This window comes from Vidua chalybeata, chromosome 25 (genome assembly GCF_026979565.1).
Source record: "Vidua chalybeata isolate OUT-0048 chromosome 25, bVidCha1 merged haplotype, whole genome shotgun sequence".
Taxonomy (NCBI): Eukaryota; Metazoa; Chordata; class Aves; order Passeriformes; family Viduidae; genus Vidua; species Vidua chalybeata.
In genome coordinates, this window is record NC_071554.1 from 766,158 (window position 1) to 790,912 (window position 24,755).

Here is a 24,755-nt window from a genome sequence, read left to right on the forward strand (position 1 = left end):
CCCTCCTCCCTCCCTCCCTGGCGAGGAACTTCTCCCGCTGAACTGGAGGATGCTGCAAGCTCCTGCGGACGAGCCGGAGGAGTCCTGTGGCAAAGTCAAGGCGAGCAGGGAAGCAGCGTGCTCGTGCCGGGTGTCACCGCAGCTCGCTGCCGCCAGCCCGGCCCGGCTGCGGCCGGTGTCACCTCCAGGACCGTGAGTGGCCTTGCGGGAGGGAAGTGCGGGGTCTGCGGGGGGCAGCGGGGCTTTCCCCGCCGCCAAGGTTTAACCTTCAGCGAGCCCAGCCGGTGCTGAGCCCGCCGGGGCCGGGGATGCTCCTGCCGCGGGGCGCCGGCAGCGGCTCGGCGTGGGCGGGGAGGGGACACCCTGGGGAGGGGGACACCGCAGCCCCCCCTGCCTGGGGCCAGCCGGGTGGAGGCGGAGGAGCGGGGGGTGGCAGCAAGTCTCTGTGTGGCTGGAGGGACAATGGGGCCCCCCCCGGCAAGTCCCGGCTGCAGAGGGGTCCTGGGTGATGAGTGCTCGGGTTCTGCGGGCAGCACCCGGCCCTTCTGCCTGCGGGTGTCCCCCTGCACCGGGGACGGTCACCCCCTTCCCCGGGGAGCCGAGGCACCCTCCGCCACGCAAGGTGGGGCCACCCCACGCCTGTGGGACAGGCTGGGAAACCCAACTTCTGGGCACCTCGGCATCGCATTTGGAACTCGCACGGAGGGGAGTGCTGACCACCACGGCCGGGTGCACCGGAGTCATGCGCCCACCGCCCCGGCACGGGCAATGCCGCGGGCGAAGGGACGGCAGGACGGGAGCCGGGGTGCTCCCCCAGGCACCCTGCGCCGGCGCTCCCCTTGCACCCACCTCCCCCCTGCTTGCTGGGCCTCTTGGTATTTTATAAGTCACTCAGCAGCTGCTGCAGTGGGTTTGCCGGGGATGGATGAGCCGGGGGAAGCCGGCTGGGGGGGCAGCGCTGGATGGGAAAACTTGGAAAGGCCCCTGCGGGGCAGCGGCTGCAGAGCTCGGCCAGGGACGCGGCGCTGGCGGAGCCGGGGGAAAAAAAAAAAAAGACTCTTCCTTTTATAGCCAAGCTGGGGTTGTTGGGTGCCTGCGGGCGCGTGGGTGCCACTACGGCCGGCCCCGGCAGCCCCCCGGCTCCTTCGCCTCCCCCTGCAAAGCCGTCTGGTGCCCGCAAACCACCCTGCCCGGGCACGGAGCTGCTCCTGGTAGAGAACACGGGGGGCTGCCCTGGCCGGGGACTCCCAGCCTGTCTGCGGACATGGAGAATTCGTGGAAGAGGGGCTGCTGCAGACCACAGCTCCCTGGTGGGTTTCAGCTCGGGGTCTACAGCTGCAAAGTGCAGCGCTGGGGCTGGGGAGGGCTCGGGGATGCCTTCGGTGGTGGGGGGCACGCCCAGGGCTGCAGAGGGGTTGGTGGTGATGGAAGGGAATGTCTGGGCACAGAGAGGGCAGCGGGGTTGAACAGGGCAGGGGCAAGGAGGGGTGGTGGAAGCCGGCAGGAGGGGCCCGGGCTGAAGCTGGGGGACACGAGGATCCCCGGATGCAGCGAGCATCCTGTGGAGCTGGGTGCAGCCCTCCAAGGTCACTGGGAGAGCCCGGCCGAGGGCTGTGGGAACCGGGCCATGGGCTGGGGCTGCCTGGGCCACTCGGGCTGGGGTACCTCTAATATCCAGCACTGAGAGGCTGCCCAAGGTCAGCCGAGGTGACTGGAGGTGAACTCGGCTGCGATGTGAGAGCCCTGGCTTTGCGGTTTTGGGGTGGGTGCAGCCCCGGGCTTTTGGCTCCCACTGAAGCCTGGCAGTCCCTGGGACCCCGGCACTGCTCCAGCAAATCCTCAGGGCAGCATGGACTGCACTGCAGGGCCGGCAGAGCCCCAGGGCTGAAGTGGGTGCATCTCTGCAGCCTCAGGCTCAGGACACCCACTCTGATTTGGGCTGGGACAGGGGAGCTGGTCCTGCCAGACACGCTGTGCCCCTCTGCTCCTGCTGGGCTGGGGACTTCTCTTGGGTCCTGGGAGCCGTGTCTGGGATGCTCAGGGCCGGATCCCAGGGGACCAGCCATGCAGGAGCTCCTGGGTGCTGGCAGAGCATCCTGGGGGGAGCGTGGCTGTGGTGGCAGCCACGGCAATGGTTGGTGTTTTGGGGTGGCACTGAACAATGACTCTGCTGCCTGTGGGTGCTGTGAGCAGGGCCAGCGATGTGAGGCTGTACTTGGCACCCGGGGGCTCCTTGCAGGGAGCTGTGGCACGTGTGGCCACGGCTCCCGGTGCTGAGTCATGCCACGCTGTGTCCAGCCAGCCCCTCGTGCCCACAGCCAGACCCCCACGCACCCCTCGCTCCCCTGTCCTGAGAGGGGCAGCCCTGGGAACCCAGGGACACTCCCTGTACCTGCCATTATCCCTTTCCAGCTGCAGGTTTAGGGCTGTGAAAGTCACTGAAGTCAAGGTGCGTCCCCTCTGTCACCCTGCCATGGCCAAGCTGTGCTGGGGATGGGGAGTCCCCCACAGCCCCCTCAGACTGTCAAGCCTCTGAGCTCTCAGCTGAATCCCTCCTCCCATGGGCAAAGGCAACTCCAGCCTTCCCAGTCCAGAGCTGCTGGGTGGGGAGGGGGTGGGAAGGGCCCAGAGTCCTGTGTCCTTCTCCTGGCCCTGCAGACGAGATGGACAGGGGCACGGGGGTGTGGGAGGTGAGTGCCCCCCTACACTGGCTTCGTGTGCACCAGCCTGAACCTCTGCTCTGGCACATGGGCAGATATGTGGATGTGGAGTTTGGGAGTCATGGGGGATGCAGGGGGCAGAGGAATGATTTGGTGCATCCTGACCCAGTGCAGCAGCAGCAGCAGCAGCAGCAGGGGGGGCCCTGCCAAGCCAAGACCCAGGGCTGAAGGAGATTCCCGTGTGGAAGTGGCTGCAAGCACAGGCACCCACCTCTGCCATCCATCCGTGCTGGCCCGTGTGGGCTCACAGGACACGGCCCTTGGCTCTGCCCCCTTCCCCTCGCAGGTGCAGCTCCACAGGTGCCCCCAACAGCCCAAACCAGTGAGCCTCAGCTGCATCCCGGAGCATCCCATCACCCTCAAAGGGCAGCCAAAACCCCCCCAGAAGAGCAGCCTGAGAACTCTCCAGCCACCGAGGGGCTTTGGGTCCGAGGCACTCATGGGTTGGCCACAGCACTGCCTCGCCCTCCAAGCAGGTGGAGAAGGTGCCTCCAGAGCCCCTGCCCAGTCTCGGGTTTCACCATGGCCACTGGCTCCTTCCAGGATCTCCCTGGAGCTGGAGGGCACGGCCGGCAGAGGGACAGCCCCGTGCCCTGCGCCCCCAGCCCCGCGGCGCCCGCCTCTCCCTCCCAACCCTACATACTTCTTCATATGCCCATATGGAGCCCGCCGGTGCTATGGAATGTTAAGAAGTATGTATTTTTGGGCTGGGGCCCCCACGCCAGGAGCCCCCATCACCAGCACCGTCCCGACGGCGCCTCCGGAGAGATGATGCGTCCCTGGGGCTGGTAAAAAGGAACCAGATCAACTTGCAACTGGATTTGGTCCCCTTCAACCAGCTGCAGCGGCGCATGAGCTACGGCACCCGCTGCCCTGAGCGGGCTCGGGCTGAGGAGTGGCTGCAGGGAGCGGGACAAGGGGGATGCAGAGAGGGGCTTCGGCTGGTTTTGGGGGCTGTCCGCTGCGGAGGAGACAGGCAGGGCGCTTCAGCTCTGCTCTCCAGACTGCTGTGGGTGCTCCTTAGAGCCGCGGAGTTTCATCGGTCCCAAACCTGCTGGGGAAACGCCCCGTGTAGCCACAGGAGCCCTGGCACAGGCCTGAGGAGCCCCCAGCCCGGGGCGTCCTTCCCCTCAGCTCCCTCAGCTCCCACCCGAGGTGTTGGGGGGAAAGGGCTCCCTGCGGGGACACCCCCAGGATGCGACCCTGAGGGCGGGAGAGCCACAGCCCTGCTCTAGCAGAGGCAGCAACATCAAGAGTTAACATAGAGTAAAGTAACGAAAGTAAAACTGAGAGAACGCCTCAGAAATTTCTGGAATATTAGCTGACCAACCCCTGTTTGGAAGGACATTTCCTGCCTCCACCCTTTCCCCTCAGAGCACAGCAGATTCACAAGAGGTTGGTGGCGTGAGGTGCCGCTGTCCCACGGTGGGTGTTTGGGGACGGCTCCCTTTCCCTGAGGGGGGCACAGGAACGGGGGGATGCTCATCTCGCTGCGAAGCAGCCACCGAGCCCTGGGCCGGGCAGGGGGGGTCTCTTCTTGTGAGGGGAGGGGGCCGGGGTCTCCTGGGTGGGAGAGGGGTGGCTGGGGGCGACCGTGCGGGGCAACAAAGCCCCGCTGACCTCACCTGCTGACCACGGAAAAAATCCTATTCTTGCTTCCCAAGGGACTGGGATTAGAGCAGACTCATCGCAGCTCTCTCTCCTGCCCAGCCCACCATGGGTAAGTTGGGTGGCTTGTGGGGCGGGGGATACGGGACCTGCAGTGGGACAGATGGGGGGGCACAGGGAGCCTGGGGTCTGCCCCTTCTCCCCTCTCCTCCCGGGTGTCTGCAGGGCTGAAGGAGGGCAGTGCTGGGAGAGCTGCTGCTGCCAGAGGGACCCGGCCCTGCCCAGCACAGGGCACTGGGCTCCAGCCTGGAGGAGCTTTAGTGCCCAACTCCTGCCCTTGTGCCTCTTTCCTTCTTAGATTGCAAATACATTGGCTTTGCATTCCTCGTGGGACTTGTCATTGGAGCTGTATTAATAGGTGAGCAGCGCTCGGCTTTGCTGGTGGTGCTGCTGGGGGGGAAGCGTCAGCTCTGGCCACTGCCTGGAATTCTGCCTGCCCCCGCTGCTGCAGCCCTGCACACTGTCCCTCTCCTGCCGCCCATGGGTGCCCCCATCCCTGCGCCCCCAGCCCTCGCTCCCCGCTCTGGTCCCTGGGTGCTTTTTGGCAGGGCAGTTCTGGTGCTGGTGGCAGGGGGAGATGTGGGTCACAGGGCACACCCTAACGCCGCTCTGTCCTCCCTGCAGCCGTGGCAAGTGGTGCGCCAGTGGCCGCCATGGGGGTTACCACGGCCAAGGCTGCTGCCTTCGCTTTCATGGTCGGTAAGTGGGGAGGGCAGTGGAGATGGGCTGTGCTGGCAGGGAGCATGGGCTTGTGCCCTGTGCTTGCTCTAAAGCCAAACCAGTTCTTTAACTCCTCACTGGTTCCAGTCTCCCCCAAACTGTGGGAAAGGGATCAATCCCAACGTGGTGGGAAGAGCCAGGACCTGCTGGGGTAGGGGTCAGGGCTGAGGGCATCAGGGGCTGCGCAGGCAGGTGAGTGCTCTGTGTCAAAAACTCCCATGTCCATTGGCAGCACTGGTCAGAGGCAGAAAGGGAGGGCAGAAAGGGGCTGGATGTGCTAAGGGAGCAGAGCTCACTGCAGGCCAACTGCCTGGCACAGTCCATAGAGGCCCTTGCCTCTCCTGCCCAGGAGAAGTCATGTCCCTGCCTCATGCTTGTCCCTCAGCAGGCAGCGTGAAGCTCCTGGAACATCACCCTTCTGTCTTTGCAGGGGCAGTATAAATGGTCTGACTCTGCCCTTCGAGCAGCAACTGGTTGCATAATGATTCTCCATGATCCATGCAAGGGAACAAAAGCAAGATTCCTTCCTTCCATGCACCCTTATTCATCTTCAAACGGCAGATGCTGGAAACTCAAATCCTTCCCACAGCTTCCGCTTTAAGCAGTTTGGATTCATTTTACTCAAAATTAATCATGTTGAGCAATAAATGAACAGTGCCAGCATGTCTGTGTGGTGGTGCTTGGTGTGCGTCGTGGCTCAGGTACCTGCCCCACCCCTGGGGATTTGCCGTGCTCCAGGAAGGGATTGCAGCAGGCAGTGTTTGCAGCCTTGCTCCCTGTCCCCCTGCACAGCGAGGGGCTGCTCCCACTGAGGCCTGGCAGTCCCTGGGACCCCGGCACTGCTCCAGCAAATGCTCAGGGCAGCATGGACTGCACTGCAGGGCCGGCAGAGCCCCAGGGCTGAAGTGGGTGCATCTCTGCAGCCTCGGGCTCAGGACACCCACTCTGATTTGGGCTGGGACAGGGGAGCTTGGGACAGGCCTGAGGAGCCCCCAGCCCGGGGCGTCCTTCCCCTCAGCTCCCGCAGCTCCCGCCCGAGGTGTTGGGGGGAAAGGGCTCCCTGCGGGGACACCCCCAGGGTGCGACCCCGAGGACGGGAGAGCCACAGCCCTGCTCTAGCAGAGGCAGCAACATCAAGAGCTAAGGAGAGAGCGAAATTGAGCGAACGGCTTCAGAATTTCTCGGAAATCAGCTGACCAGGCACGCCCCCGGCTCGATCTTTCCGGCAGCCCTTGGTCCCTCAGAGCACAGCAGACTCACAAGAGGTTGGTGGCGTGAGGTGCCGCTGTCCCACGGTGGGTGTTTGGGGACGGCTCCCTTTCCCTGAGGGGGGCACAGGAACGGGGGGATGCTCATCTCGCTGCGAAGCAGCCACCGAGCCCTGGGCCGGGCAGGGGGGGTCTCTTCTTGTGAGGGGAGGGGGCCGGGGTCTCCTGGGTGGGAGAGGGGTGGCTGGGGGCGACCGTGCGGGGCAACAAAGCCCCGCTGACCTCACCTGCTGACCACGGAAGAAAATCTTGTTCACCATTCCCAGGGGACCGGGATTAGAGCAGACTCATCGCAGCTCTCTCTCCTGCCCAGCCCACCATGGGTAAGTTGGGTGGCTCGTGCAGTGGGACAGACGAGGGGGCACAGGGGCTCTGAGGTGACTGCTCTGTGGCAAGAACTCCTGTGTCCACTGGTAGCACTGGTCAGAGGCAGAAAGGGGCTGGGTGTGCTCAGGGAGTCTGTGCTCTAGCACAGTCTGGGGAGACCCTTAGTGGAGTGCACCTTTCCAGGTGACCCCACAGCCCAAACCTTTGAGCCTGGAGCCTCCCATTAACCACAAAAGGCAGCCTCCCTCAAAAACACCAGCTTGAGCATCCTGCAGCCACGGAGGGGCTCTGGGTCCGAGGCACACGTGGCTTGGCCACGGCTCTAAATCCGTGCTCAGGGGTGGCTGTGGGCCCAGGGGCCATATGGGCAGTGCAGGTGACAGATTGGGCTGACGCCTGCCGTGTGTCCTGTGCTGTTCCGGGTTGGAGGGTGCAGTGGGTAGGGCAGGACAGGGTGGGTGGGCATTCTGGGGTGGGTGGGCATTCTGGGGTGTGCCCCTTCTCCCTTTTTCCCCCAGCCTTGGGGGGGCAGGGGGAGCCACCCCACCAGTGGCCTCTTCCCAGGGGCCTTCAGGGGCCAGAGGCAGATGAAGGCCGGGGGCGGCTGGAGGAGCTGCTGCTCGCTCTGAGATTTTGCTCTGCCTGGCACAGAGTGCTCAGCACTGCTCCGGGGAGCTTTGCTGTCTGTGCTCATGTCCACCCTGCCCTGCTGCCATTTTCTTTCTCAGGGAAGAATGGGAATGGCATTGGAGCTGTCATTGGAGCCACCGTGGGAGTAGGTGAGGGTCTGGCACTGGATGAACAGCTCGGGTTCACTGCCCGGTCCCAGCCCCGCCTGGTCCTGGGGGCTGGGCTGGGCTGGGCTGGGGGTTTCAAGTACCAGGGCTGGGGAGAGCTGCGGTGCAGGCGGGAGGAGGAGGGTCAGCTCTGGCCACTGCCTGGAATTCTGCCTGCCCCCGCTGCTGCAGCCCTGCACACTGTCCCTCTCCTGCCGCCCATGGGTGCCCCCATCCCTGCACCCCCAGCCCTCGCTCCCCCTCTGGTCCCTGGGCGCTTTTGGGAGGCCGGTGCCGGTGGCAGGGGGAGATGCGGGTCACAGGGCACACCCTAAAGCCGCTCTGTCCTCCCGGCAGGACTGGCACTGATTGGCCTCCCGGTGTGCATCGGCGCGCTGGGCTTCACAGGGGCCGGCATCGCCGCTGGCTCCGTCGCTGCCAAGATGATGTCGGCAGCTGCCATCGCCAACGGCGGCGGAGTGGCGGCCGGCAGCGCCGTGGCCGTGCTGCAGTCCATCGGTGAGTGGGGAGGGCAGGGCAGCTGGGCTTCGTTTCCACGGCAGGGAACATGGGCTGGCTCTAGAAGCAAAGCAGCCCTTTAAATTCCCCACTGGTCTGAGCTGCTCCGAGCTCTCTGGGCTCTCCCTGCCCAGGAGGAGTCCTTGGCTGGCTGTGCCCAGTGCTCAGTCCCTCAGCAGGCAGCCTCGATGCTCCTGGGAGTTCACATCTTGATTTGTCTTTGCAGGAGCTGCAGGTCTCTCTCTTGGTGCCAAAGTTGGACTGACAGCTGCCCTGGGCTCAGCTGGTGCAGCAAGCGGTGACTGGCTGTCCAGGTGAAAGAAACCTCCAAGTGACAAACCCAAAAAAGGATAAAAATCCAAGTGATAAACCCAAAAAAAAAAAACCAAAAAAACCAAAAAAAACCAAAAAACAAAACAAAACAAAAAAACCCAAAAAAAACCCCACACCCAAAAAAACCCCTGGGTGATATAAATATGGATGATAAATATGAGGAGGAGACAACTCCAGACAAGCAACCAACAGAAGCCAAGCAGGTGCTTGATCCCAAGTCTTTGCCATGCACAATGTCAGGTGCTGGGAAAGCCCCACAGACCCTTCAGGGCTTTGACTCCCCTTTTAAAAGCTTTGTGTTCTTGTGAGCAGAGATTTCCCTGAAGCCAATAAACGTGCTTGGCTTGCAGCAGAGATGGTGTTTCTGTGTGGCTGCAGCTCTCGGGTGATGGTGGCATTAGAGGGTGACAGAGCACAGGGGATGTTCAGTCCCCAGGACTGACCTGCTCGCTGATGGTGCCCCCAGTTCCCCTGCACCCAGTTTGGGGCAGGTGAGCAGTTACAGCCCATGCCAGGGCAACAAAACCCAGTGTGAGTGGGAACACCAGGTGGAAACCATCAGGTGTTGCTGTGCAGGTGATCAGCTGCAATTTTAACTGTGGTTTAGAAACTAGTGAGTCCATCCCATATGAAATCCGTGAGATTTTGCTTTTAAACTGTGTACTTTTAGATTCCAACATCATAGAGGAAAGGAGGATGGATGCAGTCTTTTATTAAGGTTAAAGGTTTTTAATCACTTTTCCAGAGTACAGATACGATTGAAACAAGAACTCTTTTGAGGGTCTCAATAATTCACTTATGAATACCATACATTGAACTCTATAAATTCTCGTATTAGAAAATGTCTGTTTCATATAGGTTATGATGCACTGGTGACCTGGTTACATCTTCTGAAGTAACACTTTGCAGTTATATAGCACCTTTCACCATGGGGCTGCAAATTCTGCCTCATAATGCCCAAACGAGGTAGGAAAGACTGGCCAATTTACAGAGGGTACAGACTGGAAGGGACAAGACATGAGGTGTCATCGATCCTCAGGAGTGACAGGGAGTGTGTGCTGGGGCTGGGGGATCAGTCCGTGGCTTAGCTGGGGAGAAAGTTCAGGTGCCATCACCCTCACCCTTCTCTCCAAAGCTGCAGCCTGCCTCCCAGCAGGTCAAAAAGACCTTTGCGAATTGTTCTGGCTGTTTGTGCCATAAATATGCAAAAGAGAGGATAAAAAGCCCAGCACTCAGAGGCCCAAGCCCCTCTGTTGACATATCCAAAGGCTGACTAAGAATGAAGGCAACAAAGCTGAGGTGTGTGGCTTGTGCTGCCCACATCCACTTGGATCTTCCAAGATCAAAATTTTCATTTTGGGATTAATTTTAAGATTTGGGGTGTAAAGCTCTGTCTAACTTCACTGCTTCATTGTCATAAATTCCCTTCTCCCACCTGGCAGGTGAAAGTCAGGTATCCCAGGTCTTGTTTCTTTAATAAAAGCTGAATGTCTGCTGAAAATCCATCAGCTTAGGCAATGTGATGTCCAAAGGACATTTCAGTTCTGTGGCTAGAGGAATCCAAGCTGCCCAAGTTCTTTTGAGCCTTTATGACTTTAAAAACCATTCTGCATCTGTGTGACACTCCCTGGAGCAGAATCAGAACTGGTGCCAGTGGCTGAACACCAAGGACCTCCTCTGTGAGATATTTGCAATATAAAACCATGAATCTTAGGGACTTAATATTTATATGAGTGTTTTGCCATGTCCCATCAATGACCTGCCTCCCCAAAGCACATTCCCAGAATCTTGCAACAGCTCTTCTGCCACTTGCTCTTCCTGGCATGTCCAAAATTTTTCACTCTGAAAGCACAACACAACAGAAAACTTCTGGAATGCTCCTTGGGATTGTGGTGAGGAAACTGAAGATAAAAAGGCAAGTTCTTATAGCTCTGCTGCTGGAAGAAGTTGGTGCCAGTGGTCAGACTGAGTGATTTTTTTTCCTTAGTTTAAAAAAATCCACCTAAAAAAGGGTTGGGGTCAACTTCCTAACAAACACAGCAATATTGTGCAAAACCATTTGACCCCCACGTCATTTCCAAACCAATTGTTTCCTCTTGGGGAAGATGCAAAAGCAGAGTCAGTCCTACCTGCCCAGCTCTGTGGTGCTGGACCAAAGGGATTTCCCTGTAAGGCAAAGGGGGGGATCCCGTGGGGACCCCTCTGTCACATCACCCATTGCAGGAGTGAAACTCTGGCAACATGAGACAAGACCTGCAGCTCTCAGAGGCACAACACACCCATTTCAGTGCTCCCAAAACTCTTTCTAGCCTTTCTCCTCAGCAATGCTCAGTGATTTTTACATACTTTTGATGCTCATACACAGGTAAAAAAAAAGAAAAAACAAACCCCAACAGTTAATGCTTGGGAGCTCAAGGGCTCAAAACTTATCTCTTACATATCATATCAGAAGTACTACAGGGAGAAGTACTGCCAGGGAGCAGCTCTTTAATGAAGGCAGCAAATCTTTGTTTTGTCTTTGGAATGTTTAAAAAGAACAACAGGTCAAGGAAGATTGGGGAGGAACCTGTTGTGCTGATGGGAGCAAAGTTCCAGCCATGCCAGGTTTACGAGCACAGTAAGCATTGGGTGCACGGGCATTTGTTCTGGGTTTTTTGGTTGTTAAGGCAACAGAGAAACTGCTGCTCAGGGGACTGGGGAGTTACTGAGATTGTTACCAAAAACCCAATGACTTTACTGCACTTTCCTCTGAGTCACCTCTGTGAGCCCTGGCACTGAAGCAGCAGCACAGCTTGGGACACGTGATGAGGACTTTGCTGCTGTTTTAAGTCTCCGAGGAGTTGGAAACTATTCCAGAGAAATCCTGGGATTTTTTTTTAGCAGTAGTTGGCAGAGTAATTCCCAAGGTAATTTAACTTCCTTTTGCACCTAGTTCTGTGGCCTTCAGTGTGCCCCCAGCTCCCTTCTTTAGTGAAGTGAGGCCAGGATGGAGCAGCAGGTTTGCACCGAGCACCTCCTGCACTGGGAGCTGCTGGAACCCTGGTAGCAGGAAGTTTTCCATTTTTCTTTCTCACATCCATCTTTATTGCTTCTCTATCCACACTGAAACTACAGTTTAAGAAAAGACTGGATGTGGCACTCAGTGCCATGGTCTGGTTAAAAGCTGGTGTTAGCTCTCAGGGTGGACTCAATGACCTTAAAGGTCTTTTCCAGCCCAGTTAAATCTAGGATTCAGCAGGACACAGTTGATTTTCTTTGTTTAAAAGACTATTTCAATAAATCTTGTGTGCTCAGCAGTCAGAAATGTTGATTACAAAGAAGCTTGTGTTCAGAACTTTGAGCCTGTGTGTATAATTTTTATATACTTTAATCCTTCAAGGTAATCCTTCTTGTGTTATCAGTGTGGACTTGAGTTGAGGCAAAACCAGCCCAGGCAGACCCTGGGAAAAGCAGCCAAAGGGCCTCCAAGCAGGAGTGAAATAGAAACTAAAACTACTTACTGTGTTAATTATTACCATGGAACTGCACTGAAATCTTTGTCATGTCACAGTCACCACACCAAAGGAGTTTACACAATGTTTAACAACTCTGCTCTCAGCCTGTGAAAGTTAAAGTGATTTCACTTGCCTTGCTGAGACAATCTTTCATTCTAAATGCCTGCAAAAAATTGACCTCAATGAAAGTGTTCCCAGACAAGAAACAGTGAGGATGTTCAGAGGAAGAAAAGTGTTTCTTATAAGGTACAAATATCCTGTGTTATTCTATGGGAATATTTCTGTTAACTGCTATTAAGGAACACTCAACTTTGGGATTATTTTTCACACCACCCCCATCCTGTCCTCACTGCTGCCTTGCTCATTCCCAGGGGGGTCAGGGAAGGAGGGAAAACCCCCAGCAGCTGCCCAGGAGACACAGGAATTCCTGGAGCCTCCCCTGTGCCACGGCCACCGAGGCTCTGGGCACTCCTGTGAGCAGCATGCACACCTCAGACATTCTTAATCCCCTACAAAACTGATCTTTCCAGCATGATTTTGTTTTCCCTGAAGCTTCCCAATCCAATCCACTCTGCCTGCAATTTCACTATTCAATGTAACAATGGGGAGGGGCAGGTTGGTGTTCATGGAGCAAGAATTGAGCCTGCAGGAGCATCCCTGTGCTGAGGAGTGGCCAAAACATCTCCCCTGGGAATGCCAGGCCATGGAGAAAGCAGAACCTTTGCTCAGAAATGACAGACACAGATGGGCTTTGGTCAGACAGAATCAGGGGCAGGTTTTACTTTTCACATAATTTTCTGTATTAAAAAATACATCAGTGAAATCTGTTACAGGCAGGGACAGGACTACCGAGTACACAACGTCAATAGACTACTTTCTGATTTTATTTTTGTTAAATTACTTTTGTAACTGCTAAAAAAATAATAATAAAAAAAAACAACCAACCAAAACAAAACAAAAAACCTGAAATATTATTCAAGGCTGTTGATTTTCATCTCTTGAAATTTTAGTGACAAGCTCAAATATCAGACCCTTGTTACAGAAGATGGATAACTGACCAGAGCTAGATAAAAACAATACAATTCTCCTCTTCAAAAATAGCTTGGGTTTCCAATGAATTTGTGACCACTGGTCACCAGAAACACACACCTTGAGCTTGAGAAAACAGAGATACAGACAGTATCTGATAAAGTCCTGTCCTCCAAACACCACATGGGAGCTTTTCTCTTCCAAAAGACTCAGTAACAGCCAAGCCTTAAAAAAAAAAAATCTCTTTCGATTTCCAACACTATGACTAAATCTCTTTGGGTGGGGCGGGATAAAAACACACATGGTCATTTTCTACCACAGTTCTGTTGTCAGAAGTAATACTGCATCCTTTGTACAACACTGCCCATGTTGCAAAGGTGGAAAGAGTGTGTGTGTATTCCTGTTTGAAATGACAAAGCCCTCTCTAGATTTGCTTTACAAAATAATCAAAACCATAGGAGTAGGGAAAGAGGAGAAAGGAAAGCTGCCTTAAGGGAAATGAACTTTCCGTGCACCACAGTATTTGCTGGGTTATATGGACAGACTGCAGAGCTACTGGGCTGGGAAAGGAATTCTGCACAGAGCCCAGGACATCCCCTCCTGGACATTCCCCAAAGGTCACTCGGAAGTTTGACCTACAGCACCTCTTCCAACACAGCTAGAGCTGGCGCGAACCCGGAGCGGGAGCTGGAGTCCGGCCTCGTGTGACCAGTTAACAGCAGCCAGAGTTGTCCATTGGGATGGCCAGTGGCTCCTGCCTTCCTACCATTTGATCCCAGTTTCCAAAAAAAAAAAAAATTATAAAAGTGTAGGTGTAGGTGTATTTATAACAGAAGTGTCTGTTTGTCTAAACCTCACCCCTTTCTCTCGTATCCTCTCGAAGAGCTCAAGGATCTCCACGCGTTCCTTGGCAGCAAGGGCTGCCAGCCAGCAGGCTGGGAAGTCACCTGAGCCACAATCTAGCTCTCCATGCCCACCAGTGTGAGGGTAGATTTTACACAACCATTTTCCTTAAAAAAATCTCACAACTTTTAAAAATCCTAAACAGATAAAGGATTTATGCACCAATCCAATGGGTGAGTTCAACTTGGATTTGTTCTGAGCATTGATCGGTGCTGCAGGACGTTGGGACTTGCAGCTTACACAGCTTGCTTCCTTCCAGTTCCAGTTTGTACATCCACTGTGGTACAAAATCTGCCTGTAGGTGACATTATCTTGGCTTTTTTTGATACACATTTTCCAAAGGCTGGACGTATTCACATTTTGGTGCTTCTGATGTGTATTCAAAGGAAAATACCCCACTGCAGTTAGTCTGATAACTCAATATCAGAGTCCTCTGATTTGACTTTGGCAAGTTCTTCGTGTACCTCCCTCACCATAAGAATCCTTGTTAACATGATGTCCAAGGTTCCTGGGTCTATTGGCAATGTGGAATACCATATGGGGCTGTTGGGAACACAGGAGCGCTCGGGCTGCAGGTAGAACACATCACTCCTCTGCTTCACGCTTTCCGAGCTGCCAACACAAAGCAAACAAGGTTTAGGAACGTCGGGCTGCATTTACAATCTTACCAAAAGTTTAAGAGAGTGTCAGCAAAGAAATCAAAGTTACATTGGCACGGCAACACTGTCTCCCCCTTCCTAGCAGGGAACAGTTAAGTTGTTTCCAGGTCACTCAGGATCAGTTGCTTATAAAGAAACAAAGAAAATCAAAGTAAACTTCACAGCAGAGGTTCTTTAGTGTCATCCAATTAATGGCAGAATGATAAATGCATTTCACATGCAATCTCTGAGTGAAACTGGTTCTGGGATTCCAGAATTGCTGCATAATGTGGACAAGTGGAAATGGCCTCAAGGCTTAGACTGGATATAAGTGAAAATTTCTTCACTGAAAGGGTTGTCCAGCCCTGGCACTGCTGCCCAGGGCAGGGGTGGAGTCCCTGTCCCTGGAGGGATTCAACAGCCATGTGGATGTGGCACTTGGGGACATGGGTTGTAGTGCCCTTGGCAGTGCTGGGGGAACAGCTGAATTTGATGAGCTTAGAGGGTTTTTTGAACCTAAATGATTCTAAGGTGCTGTTTAAGAGTGAATAAAACTAAATCCCAGCTTGCCTGGCCATGCTGCAATGCTAAGCCCATCTGCTTGAAAGCCTGACTGACTCCAAGGCAGCTTTCAGGCTCTGGTAGGATTCTAAGTCTCTAGAGCCAGGATCCCTCCTGCCTGGTTTTGGGATAATCACACCAAAATAGCAAAGGGAATTTGTCCTGTTGCCTGCACCACTGCTGAGGCTCAGCTATGAAATATGATGGGGAGCATGAAAATGCTTTCCCAGCCCAAGAACAACTAAAAGATTCTAATAATGTGCCAGTGAAGACAAGGATGATAAGAAGAGGGAGAGAAAGAGTCTGGACAGCTGCATGCCTGTCTCTGCCTCAGTAATGGGATATTGGTAGTAAGCTCAGTACATTTCTGAGGGTGATTTATCTGAGTTTCAGCTGACACTAATGAGATGCTGTTTCATTTTATATGTGTTTTTCCTTTGAAGAGAGAAGAACATCATCTTCCACCTGCTCAAGGATCTAACTGAAGTTTATATAGAAACAGGAGAGAAAAATTATTTATATCTCTGTCCTTGCTATAGTCTCCTTCCTAACTCCTAAACAGAAGTTAATCTCACAACTCAGCAGGCAAAATTTATCAGGAGTTTTACCTAATTCACTCTTCTTTACACTCTTTCACAAGGAACATAATGTTCCTTGGGTATTAATTACAATCTCCTCACAACAAGGATGGTGTATGGGAATTAAGGGAGATGAGAATGCCACGGGCACTTGTGGATATTCTCAGCTCAGTCAGAGAGAAAGAGAAAGGTTTTCTAACCAGGCAAGAGCCTGGGAAACAGTTGGGAAAGAATGTAAATAATTCTCTAATCTATCTTGTTATTCACATGTTTATAGATATGTTCTGCCACAGTGTGTCATTCACTGCACACCAAGGTGTGACATGTTTTCACTCTAAGAGCAATGAAATTAGTCTTCTCGATGTTCTCTGTGTATAGAGGGGTACATTTGAAATAAATCAGAGTTCATTTTCTTTGCCTTCTGATCTGGAGTTCTCTGTTCCTGTCCTGCTCAACAGCGACAGGCTCTGTAGTAATGTCCCACATTTATATCAAAGAATTTATTTATTTAAAGAATACATCTCTCTCTGTAACTCTGTTCTTAACACCAGTAACAAAAAAACAAAAAAAACAAAAACTGTTTGGGGGTCTCACAGCAGTGCTGCTGTTGGAATTCCTGTTCTGCTCCCACTGAGGGATTGGGAACTGGGGAGAGGAACCACAGCACAGGCACAGAAGGTCTGAGTGGGCTCCTTGCCCAAATGCCTATTCTAGTCTACACACAGACCAAAACTCAAGTTCTGTCACTTACCATTTTGATAAGTAAAATTCATAAAGTCGGACTGGACACCGGAGGGGATTATCTGTGTTTTCAGCCATTTCCACTGCTGTTGGAACCTCCTCATCTTCACTGCGTTTCCTTTTGCCTACTGATAATTTATCTGGATACACAAAAATGGCATCACAGAAGTTCAGTGAAAAGCAGCACCTTCAGAAACAAGGCCTGGTGTGTCAGCCCAGCACCCAGTGGTGACTGCATCACCCAAACCCACTCCTTGAACTGGTTCTGTCACATGTCACCATCCTAACATGGTCACCTGGTGTGATCTGCACATCCTACAAGCCAGGTCCACAGCCCATTCCTCATCTAGAAAACCCACAAGAACTAGCAGGTAAACATGGAGGATACAATTCTACTTATTAAATATGAATTCATGTAATGCACTGGAACTATGAACTGAAGAAGCCAAAAGGATCAAAGACTTCCCTTTCCCAAGTGCCAAAATTAACTGAGAACAAAAATCTGTGTGTCTTTGTCCTGGGTCTGTGTGGGGAACAGACCAGGCAGCCCCAGTGGAGAGCAACAATATGGGGCTTGCACTCAGAGGCAGATATGGGAATTAAAAAGGCACAATAAAGGTCTGGACCTGCAAAACCCAAGATTATGAAGTGCTGAGAAAAGGACTTCAGGAAAGGCCTTTAACTCCTGCAGTATTAATAGAGCTTTATGCAAGATGTTATGAACTACTATTAAACAAATTTGCAGCCAAATCTGTGACACCTTTGTAAGTTTTTTTCCTGGGTGCCTTGGCTCTTTGAGAATTTCTCCTTAAAGCAGTGAAAAATACTGCAAATGTATTCAGGATAACAGCATATGCTTAGCTCTGCTTCCTGCATAACATATTTCTCCCCAGTCTTTTTTAAAAGAGAAGCAGACAATACAAAATCACAGAATTCTCTGATTCTGTAATTCAGACCACACAAATGTGACTGCCCAAACACTAATAATCAGAGAGCACTCACCTGATTCTACCTCTTGTTTTTGAAAGGGTGGGAAAAAACGTAAATATGTCATCTTAGTATTATACTTCAGAGTTCGGGTGCGCCTCATAACATGGGCAAAGGACAGTTTCAGGTGCTCACTGACATTCTTTAGTTGGAAGTATTTGGTGTTGAAGAACAGAAGGGTGTTCAACAAAACGATGGGGGAATATGCACCCAGCTGCTTACATTCCCACAAGTGTTCCTCTTCAATTCTTGAGAACATATAACCTACAAAGGATGGGCAAAGAAAAAAGAAAATAGTTATTTATGCATATAAATCCTCTTTCAGCTAACCTCTATTTATGAACCACAGATCAAATCAAATTCACGCCTATCATCAACTGTAATCCAATAAAACCAGAATAGTGCATGGGCAAACATAAGAGGGAGCTTGGAGAACCAAGCTGTGCAACAGCATGATCTTCCAATACCTGAAGAGAAGGATAAAAAGGAACTGCAGACACCAGCAGATTCTCACTAAGTTCTAATTTCACTGTATTAAACCACAGTCAGCCAACTGCAACAATGTGTAATTCCTACAACATGAAGTATGAGTTTCAAATGGACCATTTTATGTATAAATAGCCCATTGTGATTATCCCAATTTAGGGAAGGGAGATGTGGGGGCTTAGAAGAAATTTGTTGTAAAAAAATATCACTGTGTGCAGCAAACTATAGGTAATTGGATTATTTCTGTATTAAATAAAAAATTCATTTTTCTAAATGAAAAGGCAGTTGTGGAGTTGCCAACATCATTCAAATTTCACTGATACTCTAAAGATGTTGTGTGCTCATAGGGCTGGTGTCCAGCTCTATAAACCACATAATCAGGCTTGAAAACCAATATAAAGTATCTGCAGAATTTGGGAAGTCTTAATTTGGAGTTGAGACAAGATTCCAATGACTTGCTAATGTGATCCCCAAACTCACCAGGAGTATTTCCAGTACTAATAGGGAACTATCAGTGCAACTGTACACAGATTGTGCAGTACCTCATCTCAAATACAGTATTAAATTCTGGCTACTTGTATTTAAAAAAAGAGCTAAAACCTGAGGGAAGAAGAAAACTTATGTGTTGAGTGCCAGAATGGGAATCCTTTCTTTCCAAGGATTGATCAGAGGCAAAGATACATTTAAGTGCAATCATAACTGGTAGAAACAGACATAAAACCCACGGTGTAGAGAGGGGAGACTAATGTGAGAGCCTCAGATCACGTTCTCTTCCTGGCCCTGAGAAAACATTAATTTATGATACAGCTTTGTCATGCAGCTACATAAAACAAGAGAATTGTCCTACCATTTGGAAGAATTGTAGGTTCCCAGATTTTCAAAAGTTTTGTAAGTTCAATCATAAACCTGGAATAGGGCTCGGTGAAAATGTTATCTATTCTACCATTCTCAAACAGGTACTACAAGAGAAAAAACCAGGAAGACAAACAGTTTATGATTATAAAACATTGTAGAGAAGATACAGCACATCAAATTCTTTCCCTTTCCTATGTCCCAGTGTCTTATAGGGCCAAACACTTTGGTGAAATCTCCAATAAAACAGCAAATCAAATTTTCTGCAGGGACCAGGACCACTCCAGTATGAAAGGAGATATCTAGGCAAGAACTGTGGTTAATATTTCAAGTTCTAGAGCTGTTTTCTGCAAAATCATCTCCCTCTTAATATTTTTGAAAGAGTCTGCCTACAAAAACCAGAATAGTAATTGAGATTTTTTCTGTTGAAATGAACTTTACATGTTAATACCTCCTGACAAGAGACACGGGCTGCTGAAATTGCTCAACTTGCAGCACCAAGGAAGAAAAGTTCCTTGAACTTTTCAAGGAGCAGTTTAAAAAAGTTTTCTAAAAGTCAGGAGTTTGTATCAATAAGTAAGTCAAAAATCCCTGATACTCCTAGAACTTATCAATGGCACTTTGAATTTTAACTCTTTCTACACTTTGTCCAAGCATAGCAAGGAAAAAAAATTAAGATAATTCTATGTCTAATTAAATAGGTTTTATGTCAAAATAGCTGCTGACTCTTTATCTCAAAATGACTGTTTCAGAACAGGATCAAGCAGGCTGTTCTAAAGGAAACAGAAATGCACTGAACACTGAGTTTTAACCACAAATTAGCATTATTCAGGATTTGTACTGCTACTGCTGCAAGGTTGGTAATAACTACATTATTCTTAGTAGTCACTAATTACAATGCAGTTATTCCTAATGTATTTTCCCTGTAAATATTGCCCACACAACAGGTATCTGTCTTGGCACTGAGAATCCTTCCTGGGCAACCTCTTCCACATGAAGTTATATATTGGAAGAGCACTGTGCAATTATTTTACATCTAAACCATTCCATCTTAAACCAAGGATTTCTGAGGAGCTTTTCTAAAGCTTTCCTAAAGCTTTTTCTATCTTTCCTAAACATGAAAAATTATCAAAAAAGTTCCAAACTCAAGTACTTGTGTCTGGGTAGAAACACTCAGCCCCAACACCACATTTGTATAAGGACAGAAGGATTTGGTCACTGTGATTTTAAGAAAGCCCAGAAAAATGGGTCATATATAGGACTAAGGCAAACAATGAAACACAAAAAAGAGACATTCTTGCCTCCTCTAAAAAGCCCAAGCTGCTCTGTGGGACTGTGGATGTCCCATAAGTAACCAGAGCAAGTTCTGCATGTTCTCAGCAGTGCCCTAAGTCCCAGAGTTACCTGCTGAATTCCAAGGCACAAGTATAAGATGCTGTCAGGGTCGTATTTTTCTCCGTTTGGTCTCCGCACCTCTTGAATAAACTGGCACAAGCCAAAACTCAGCTCAGCAAATGTGCATGAGAGAATGTCCTCCTTGAGCTTCACAGGATGAACTGGGGTCGAGGAAATTAGAAAAATAAATGCAGCACATTAACTCTTCCCAAATTCCTTATTATTTCATGTAGGCAGAACTCCTAAATTTCTGTCTCATACATTAATTACCCTGTATGACTAAAGGGTGAACCCCTTCCTATCTGTTGCCTGAGAACTGAATGATTTGGCCAATAAAACCCAGATCAGTTGCATGTGCAATCAGTATAAATGTTACAGTGGAGGCTGCAGGAATTTAGAGGCCAGACATGTAAATGTTTGGGAATCTGCTGAACCCAAAATTTGGGACAGCAATGGCTGCAACGAGCTTAAGGCAGCCTGGGGCTGATAAATGGGTTTCACCACTCCAGATGGACTCAGGGGAGTGAGAGACTCACCAGAGTCAGAGAAAGACCCTGAGCACTTCTGGCCATGAGTTGAGTGCAGCATATCCCACTTCTTAAAGGAAGAAGGAAGGAAGAGTTCAATGGGACGTGCAGGGGGTTTGGAAAGGGAAGCAGCACAAGCAGGAATTGATTGATCAAATGATCTGCAATGAAATTACCAGGAAATGCCTGCTTGGGAATAAGCAGGGACTCTTTCTGGGCACAGTTTCCTGGAAATGACTGTAATATTTACTTCCTTGGCCTCAAGAAGAAAACATAGTAACTCAAGTGAATGTTCCTCTTCTGGGAAATAAACCCCATCTGTTCTCATGGAGTGACAACAAAAATTCCAAGTAAGAGATGAAAAAGCTGATCTCATCCTAACAAGAGTTTTTCCCTTTGCGAGTCTTTCTTATCAAAGTCCTGCCATGCTTAGTTCTTTAAATTGCAGAAGTATTTATTATGGTTTGCTCTCTTCTCCACCACTCCCAAAGGGCTCAATTCTATTCCTAATTTAAATTCTTGGCTTGATTCTGAAAATTTGCCCACAAAACTCAGTGCAATGATATAAGATCTGAGACCAGGGAAAAGGGGAGTTAGACACTGCCAAATCCCAGTTCTGGAGGGCTTTTGTAGAAAAATAAAATAATTCATCATCGGAAAAATAAACAAAATTGTATTTAATTGTCATTAGCTATCACCACTGTGAGACATAAGGTGCAATAAAGTTAGATTCAGGCAGGTTGCAGCACAGAATGGAGACTTTTGAAATGTTTCTTTCCAGCTGTGAAGCCTAGAAATGAGGTGTTAAGATTTTGATGTTGGATCACACAGTTTTTTTACAGCACACATTTCTGCTGACCAACAAATACTTTGGGAATGTGCCAGCTACAGATAAAATGGATGGGGCCAAGTTGGTGTTGTCAACTTAGAATTATGGCCTGATAGATCTGTAATTTCATGGTTCTATAATAGCTCAGAAAAGCTCTGCAGCTGCATAAAGCATCTGTGCTACAAATGAAGAACTACTGCGTGCAAAGGAAGGCAAAGTGGAGATTTCTAATGCTTTAGAGACTTTTTTTTAAAGGAAACAGATGAATTTAGAATGCAATAGCTATGAATTTTATATGCATGGAAAGATGCAAGACAAAATTCTATAAAATCTGTTCTCTATTAATGGGCATTGCAAAACTCAGTGGTATCTAACCCTAATTTTTACTTGAACAATGAATCAAGCCAAGTGCTCTTAAACTAAGTATTTCTGTTTCTACTGAGAGACAAATTTACCTGAAAACTTCAGGTCCCCTTGTTCCTCCTGTGCATTTTTCCATTGGACCCAGTTTTTCCAGGCATTTACCCCATACATGTATTTGAGGGTCATCCCAGAAACAGAGCAGCCGGGGTAGGAGCCCTGCATCAGACTCCGGGGCTCCACAGCAACTACAGACTTCTTCCGTCCCTACAGGCAAGCAAAGACATCCAAACAAAGCAGCACTTCATCAGCTCCTCATCCATGGGTGGTTAGATGAGGGTACATAATGTGGTTATTTCAAAATGTAAGGGGTTTGTGTTCCAGAAGTACTTCCTTACCCTTCTTTTTGGCTGTGGGAAGCCATCCCTGTGTCTCCGTCTTGCCCGTGAACGTGAATGTAAACCCGGTCCTTTACTGAGAGGGTCAAATGAGTCTGAAGTCAAATCAACACCATGAAGAGTTTAATCACGTGATTTAGCAGCCCAGGTAGAAGTGTCACTGTCACTGAGATACTATGGAACACCTCACAGCTGACAATCACACCTGTATATTCAAGTAATCCTGCCATTTGACTAAGTTAGCAATTTGTGTGCTTGCTGTATAAAGATAGTAAATTCTCAGTAGGACAAAACAGTGGGTGCATTTATTCAGGCAAACATGAGCTTAGCTGCCACTCCACATGGATTATACCCAGGGATACAGAAGTGATGCATTCAAAGGAGGTAAGCAAGAACTTCCTGCTACTCCTGTCAGGGGTTCTGCAGAGTGCTGTCTTTAAAGGCAGCAGTAATATTCTAAAAATAGTATTATTTTGTAGATGTGATCAACTATTGCAGCTTTAAACATCCACTGTCACTACATGAAAACACATAAGCAGGCTGCTGGGACAATGTGCATGCAGAAAATGATGTGTGGTTTTATAAAACAACGAGTTTTTCTCCACATGACACTGACCTGATGGGAAATCTGCCTCCAAGTCCTGTTCCACATCAGTTTTGGAGAACTGCTTGAGTTCTGGATCAGGTTCTGGCAGGGCATTGGATCGTAAGGCGTAGTGATTCAACTCCTCCTCCCAGCTGTGTGGAGTGGACACTGCTTCTGATTCCAGATCTCCACTGTACGTGCTGCCCTGGTCTGCAACGAGAGGGACCACAGGGACCATGTGCTACAGGAAAGGCAGAACCAGGAGTTTGCAAGAAAAGATGCAGCAGGATCAAAATCCATTTGCAAAATAAAGAAATCTGACTGACCTTTCTCAAATATCTTGGGGTCCAGGAAGAGCTCGTGCTCGGATGTTTGAGATCCTTTAGAAAAAGAAGGAAATCTGTATCTACACGACTGACAGTTTGCACAACTAATACAAAATTCTTTGAACAGCAAAAACCTATGTGTTAGTCATAACATGAACACACATGCTGTGCCTTCTCCTCCACTGGAGCTCTCCTAGCAGCTTTCTACTTGGTTATGCTATTGCAGGGGAGCAGAAATCACAACTAACATAGGTTTGCTTTTCCAAAGGCTTCCATCCCTCCCTGTTTGTTATTTGAGTCATCTGTAGACCAGTAGGATATTTTGTTTATCTCTTTCCAGCTTGTTTTACTTTCATTACATGGATTGGTCACTCTCTAACAAACTGCCCTGCCTCATCCTTCAAGAATCCTCCATAAAGCCTGACAGGAAAATTTTCTTTTAAGGCAGCTGCTCTGTCTTCTTGATTTTGACTCTTCCTTCTAACACATGATGTACTGATGTGGAGGTTTCTACATCTGGTAACCTGTCCCTGTCACCACAAGTCAAATCAGCATCTAGAATCAGGCAAAGGGAAATTTCTGTGGTGAGAGGACCCTCATCTCACTGCATTTCATATCCTTTTTAAAACCACCACCTACCACCATGAGAGTGTGTTTTTTCTCTCTCTGCATCTTCTGCAATCATTTCTGCCATCTGAAGGAGATCAGCTTCAAATGGATTAATGGAAATCTTTTCCTTGTTTTCCTGAATATTTTCAATGATCTTATCAGCATTATCCGGGGTAGTTGGGATGAGCATGGGAACTGGTACCTATGGAACATGTGGAAAACGTCAGAACATACTTAGGGGTGAAGGGATACAGCAAATACACTAGGGAGGTCCTTCCCATTTAACCTTATGTATTTTTCAGGACTACTAAAATGAAATTAAAAATAACTCCAAACTGGACAGCTCTGTACTCTCCCTACAATTTGGTAGCTTTTTGTGATAATGTTTAACCAAATACGATGTAATAAGGAAGGAAATGGCACCAAGGACTCCAAACACCACTTGCACGACCAGACACAGCCCCCAGTGACACAGTGCAGGGTGTGCTGGATGCAAAACAAGCCTGCAAACCACTGCCTTCTGTAGTGAACTGCAGCATAACTTACAGGTACTGGCATTCCCAGGGGAACTGGTGTGTACTGGGTGTAGAGGTGGAGGGGCACTGGCACAAACACTGGTACAGGAACAGGAACCACAATGATCTGGGGTTGAGCAGGTGCTTCTTCTTCTGTTATACCAAAAACAGAACAGACCAAAAATTGTTGGAAAATACCATACAACAACCTGAAAACTAGTTAAGGTTTAGTAATACATTCAAAAATACTCTCTGTTACATAAATCATGTATTACTCTCTCAACTGCAGTACAGACCATTCCAACAGGGCTAGGAGATCAGACACCCACCTGTCTGGCATTCTTTGTTTTGTGTGTGAGGTTTGCAGGAGGTGGCCTTAGTCTGGGTGATTGGTTTACACAATAAAGCTTTGTTTTTCAGAAGCCTGGGTGGTTTTGATGATGGGAGCTTTAGGGCATCTGTCTGGGTACTTGCCTGTTTGGAAAACACAAACGAGGGTCGAGTCAGTACTGGTTTGAAAGACTAGAGTTTGTTCTATACTAGGGGAAGCTTAACAATTTTAAACTGCATTTGCTGATAAAAATGATCACTTAAAAACTACTGCAAAATA

At 49.7% G+C, this 24,755-nt stretch overlaps 2 protein-coding genes and 1 long non-coding RNA gene across 5 annotated transcripts in view; 2 read left to right on the forward strand and 1 right to left on the reverse strand.

The window, feature by feature from the left end:
* Positions 1–4,037: 4,037 nt before the first annotated feature.
* On the forward strand, positions 4,038–5,771 carry LOC128799859 (uncharacterized). Its single transcript, XR_008434849.1, has 5 exons — positions 4,038–4,145; positions 4,385–4,440; positions 4,687–4,746; positions 5,013–5,087; positions 5,539–5,771. It is a non-coding gene; the product is annotated as an uncharacterized LOC128799859 (long non-coding RNA).
* Positions 5,772–6,321: 550 nt separating this feature from the next.
* LOC128799848 (interferon alpha-inducible protein 27-like protein 2A) lies at positions 6,322–8,685 on the forward strand. 2 transcript variants are annotated; one of them, XM_053964664.1, is made up of 5 exons: positions 6,322–6,403; positions 6,643–6,699; positions 7,432–7,482; positions 7,837–7,998; positions 8,225–8,685. In XM_053964664.1, exons 2-5 carry the CDS (start codon positions 6,696–6,698, stop codon positions 8,314–8,316), a joined length of 309 nt encoding a protein of 102 aa, XP_053820639.1. In that variant the 5' UTR covers positions 6,322–6,403; positions 6,643–6,695; the 3' UTR covers positions 8,317–8,685. The 2 variants fall into 2 exon arrangements, with proteins under 2 accessions (XP_053820639.1, XP_053820640.1); XM_053964665.1 differs by having other exon boundaries at positions 6,329–6,373.
* A 341-nt stretch (positions 8,686–9,026) lies between these two features.
* Positions 9,027–24,755, reverse strand: part of ZMYM4 (zinc finger MYM-type containing 4) — a 31,012-nt gene continuing 15,283 nt past the window's right edge. For both annotated transcript variants that reach the window (XM_053964626.1, XM_053964625.1), the window contains 12 exons: positions 24,475–24,619; positions 24,177–24,298; positions 23,661–23,832; positions 23,022–23,075; positions 22,726–22,905; positions 22,110–22,204; positions 21,807–21,978; positions 20,005–20,156; positions 18,596–18,707; positions 17,278–17,526; positions 16,286–16,415; positions 9,027–14,369 (listed from right to left, as the gene is read on the reverse strand). In XM_053964626.1, coding sequence (XP_053820601.1) covers positions 14,162–14,369; positions 16,286–16,415; positions 17,278–17,526; positions 18,596–18,707; positions 20,005–20,156; positions 21,807–21,978; positions 22,110–22,204; positions 22,726–22,905; positions 23,022–23,075; positions 23,661–23,832; positions 24,177–24,298; positions 24,475–24,619 — 1,791 coding nt within the window. In that variant the 3' untranslated portion in view covers positions 9,027–14,161. The remainder of the gene's footprint in view (positions 14,370–16,285; positions 16,416–17,277; positions 17,527–18,595; positions 18,708–20,004; positions 20,157–21,806; positions 21,979–22,109; positions 22,205–22,725; positions 22,906–23,021; positions 23,076–23,660; positions 23,833–24,176; positions 24,299–24,474; positions 24,620–24,755) is intronic.

Excerpts from the sequence above, each read along its gene's own strand:
- LOC128799848 (XM_053964664.1), top strand. Across the intron at positions 7,483-7,836 it reads TGGAGCCACCGTGGGAGTAG|GACTGGCACTGATTGGCCTC; the intron begins GTGAGGGTCTGG and ends TCCTCCCGGCAG. Across the intron at positions 7,999-8,224 it reads GGCCGTGCTGCAGTCCATCG|GAGCTGCAGGTCTCTCTCTT; the intron begins GTGAGTGGGGAG and ends TTGTCTTTGCAG.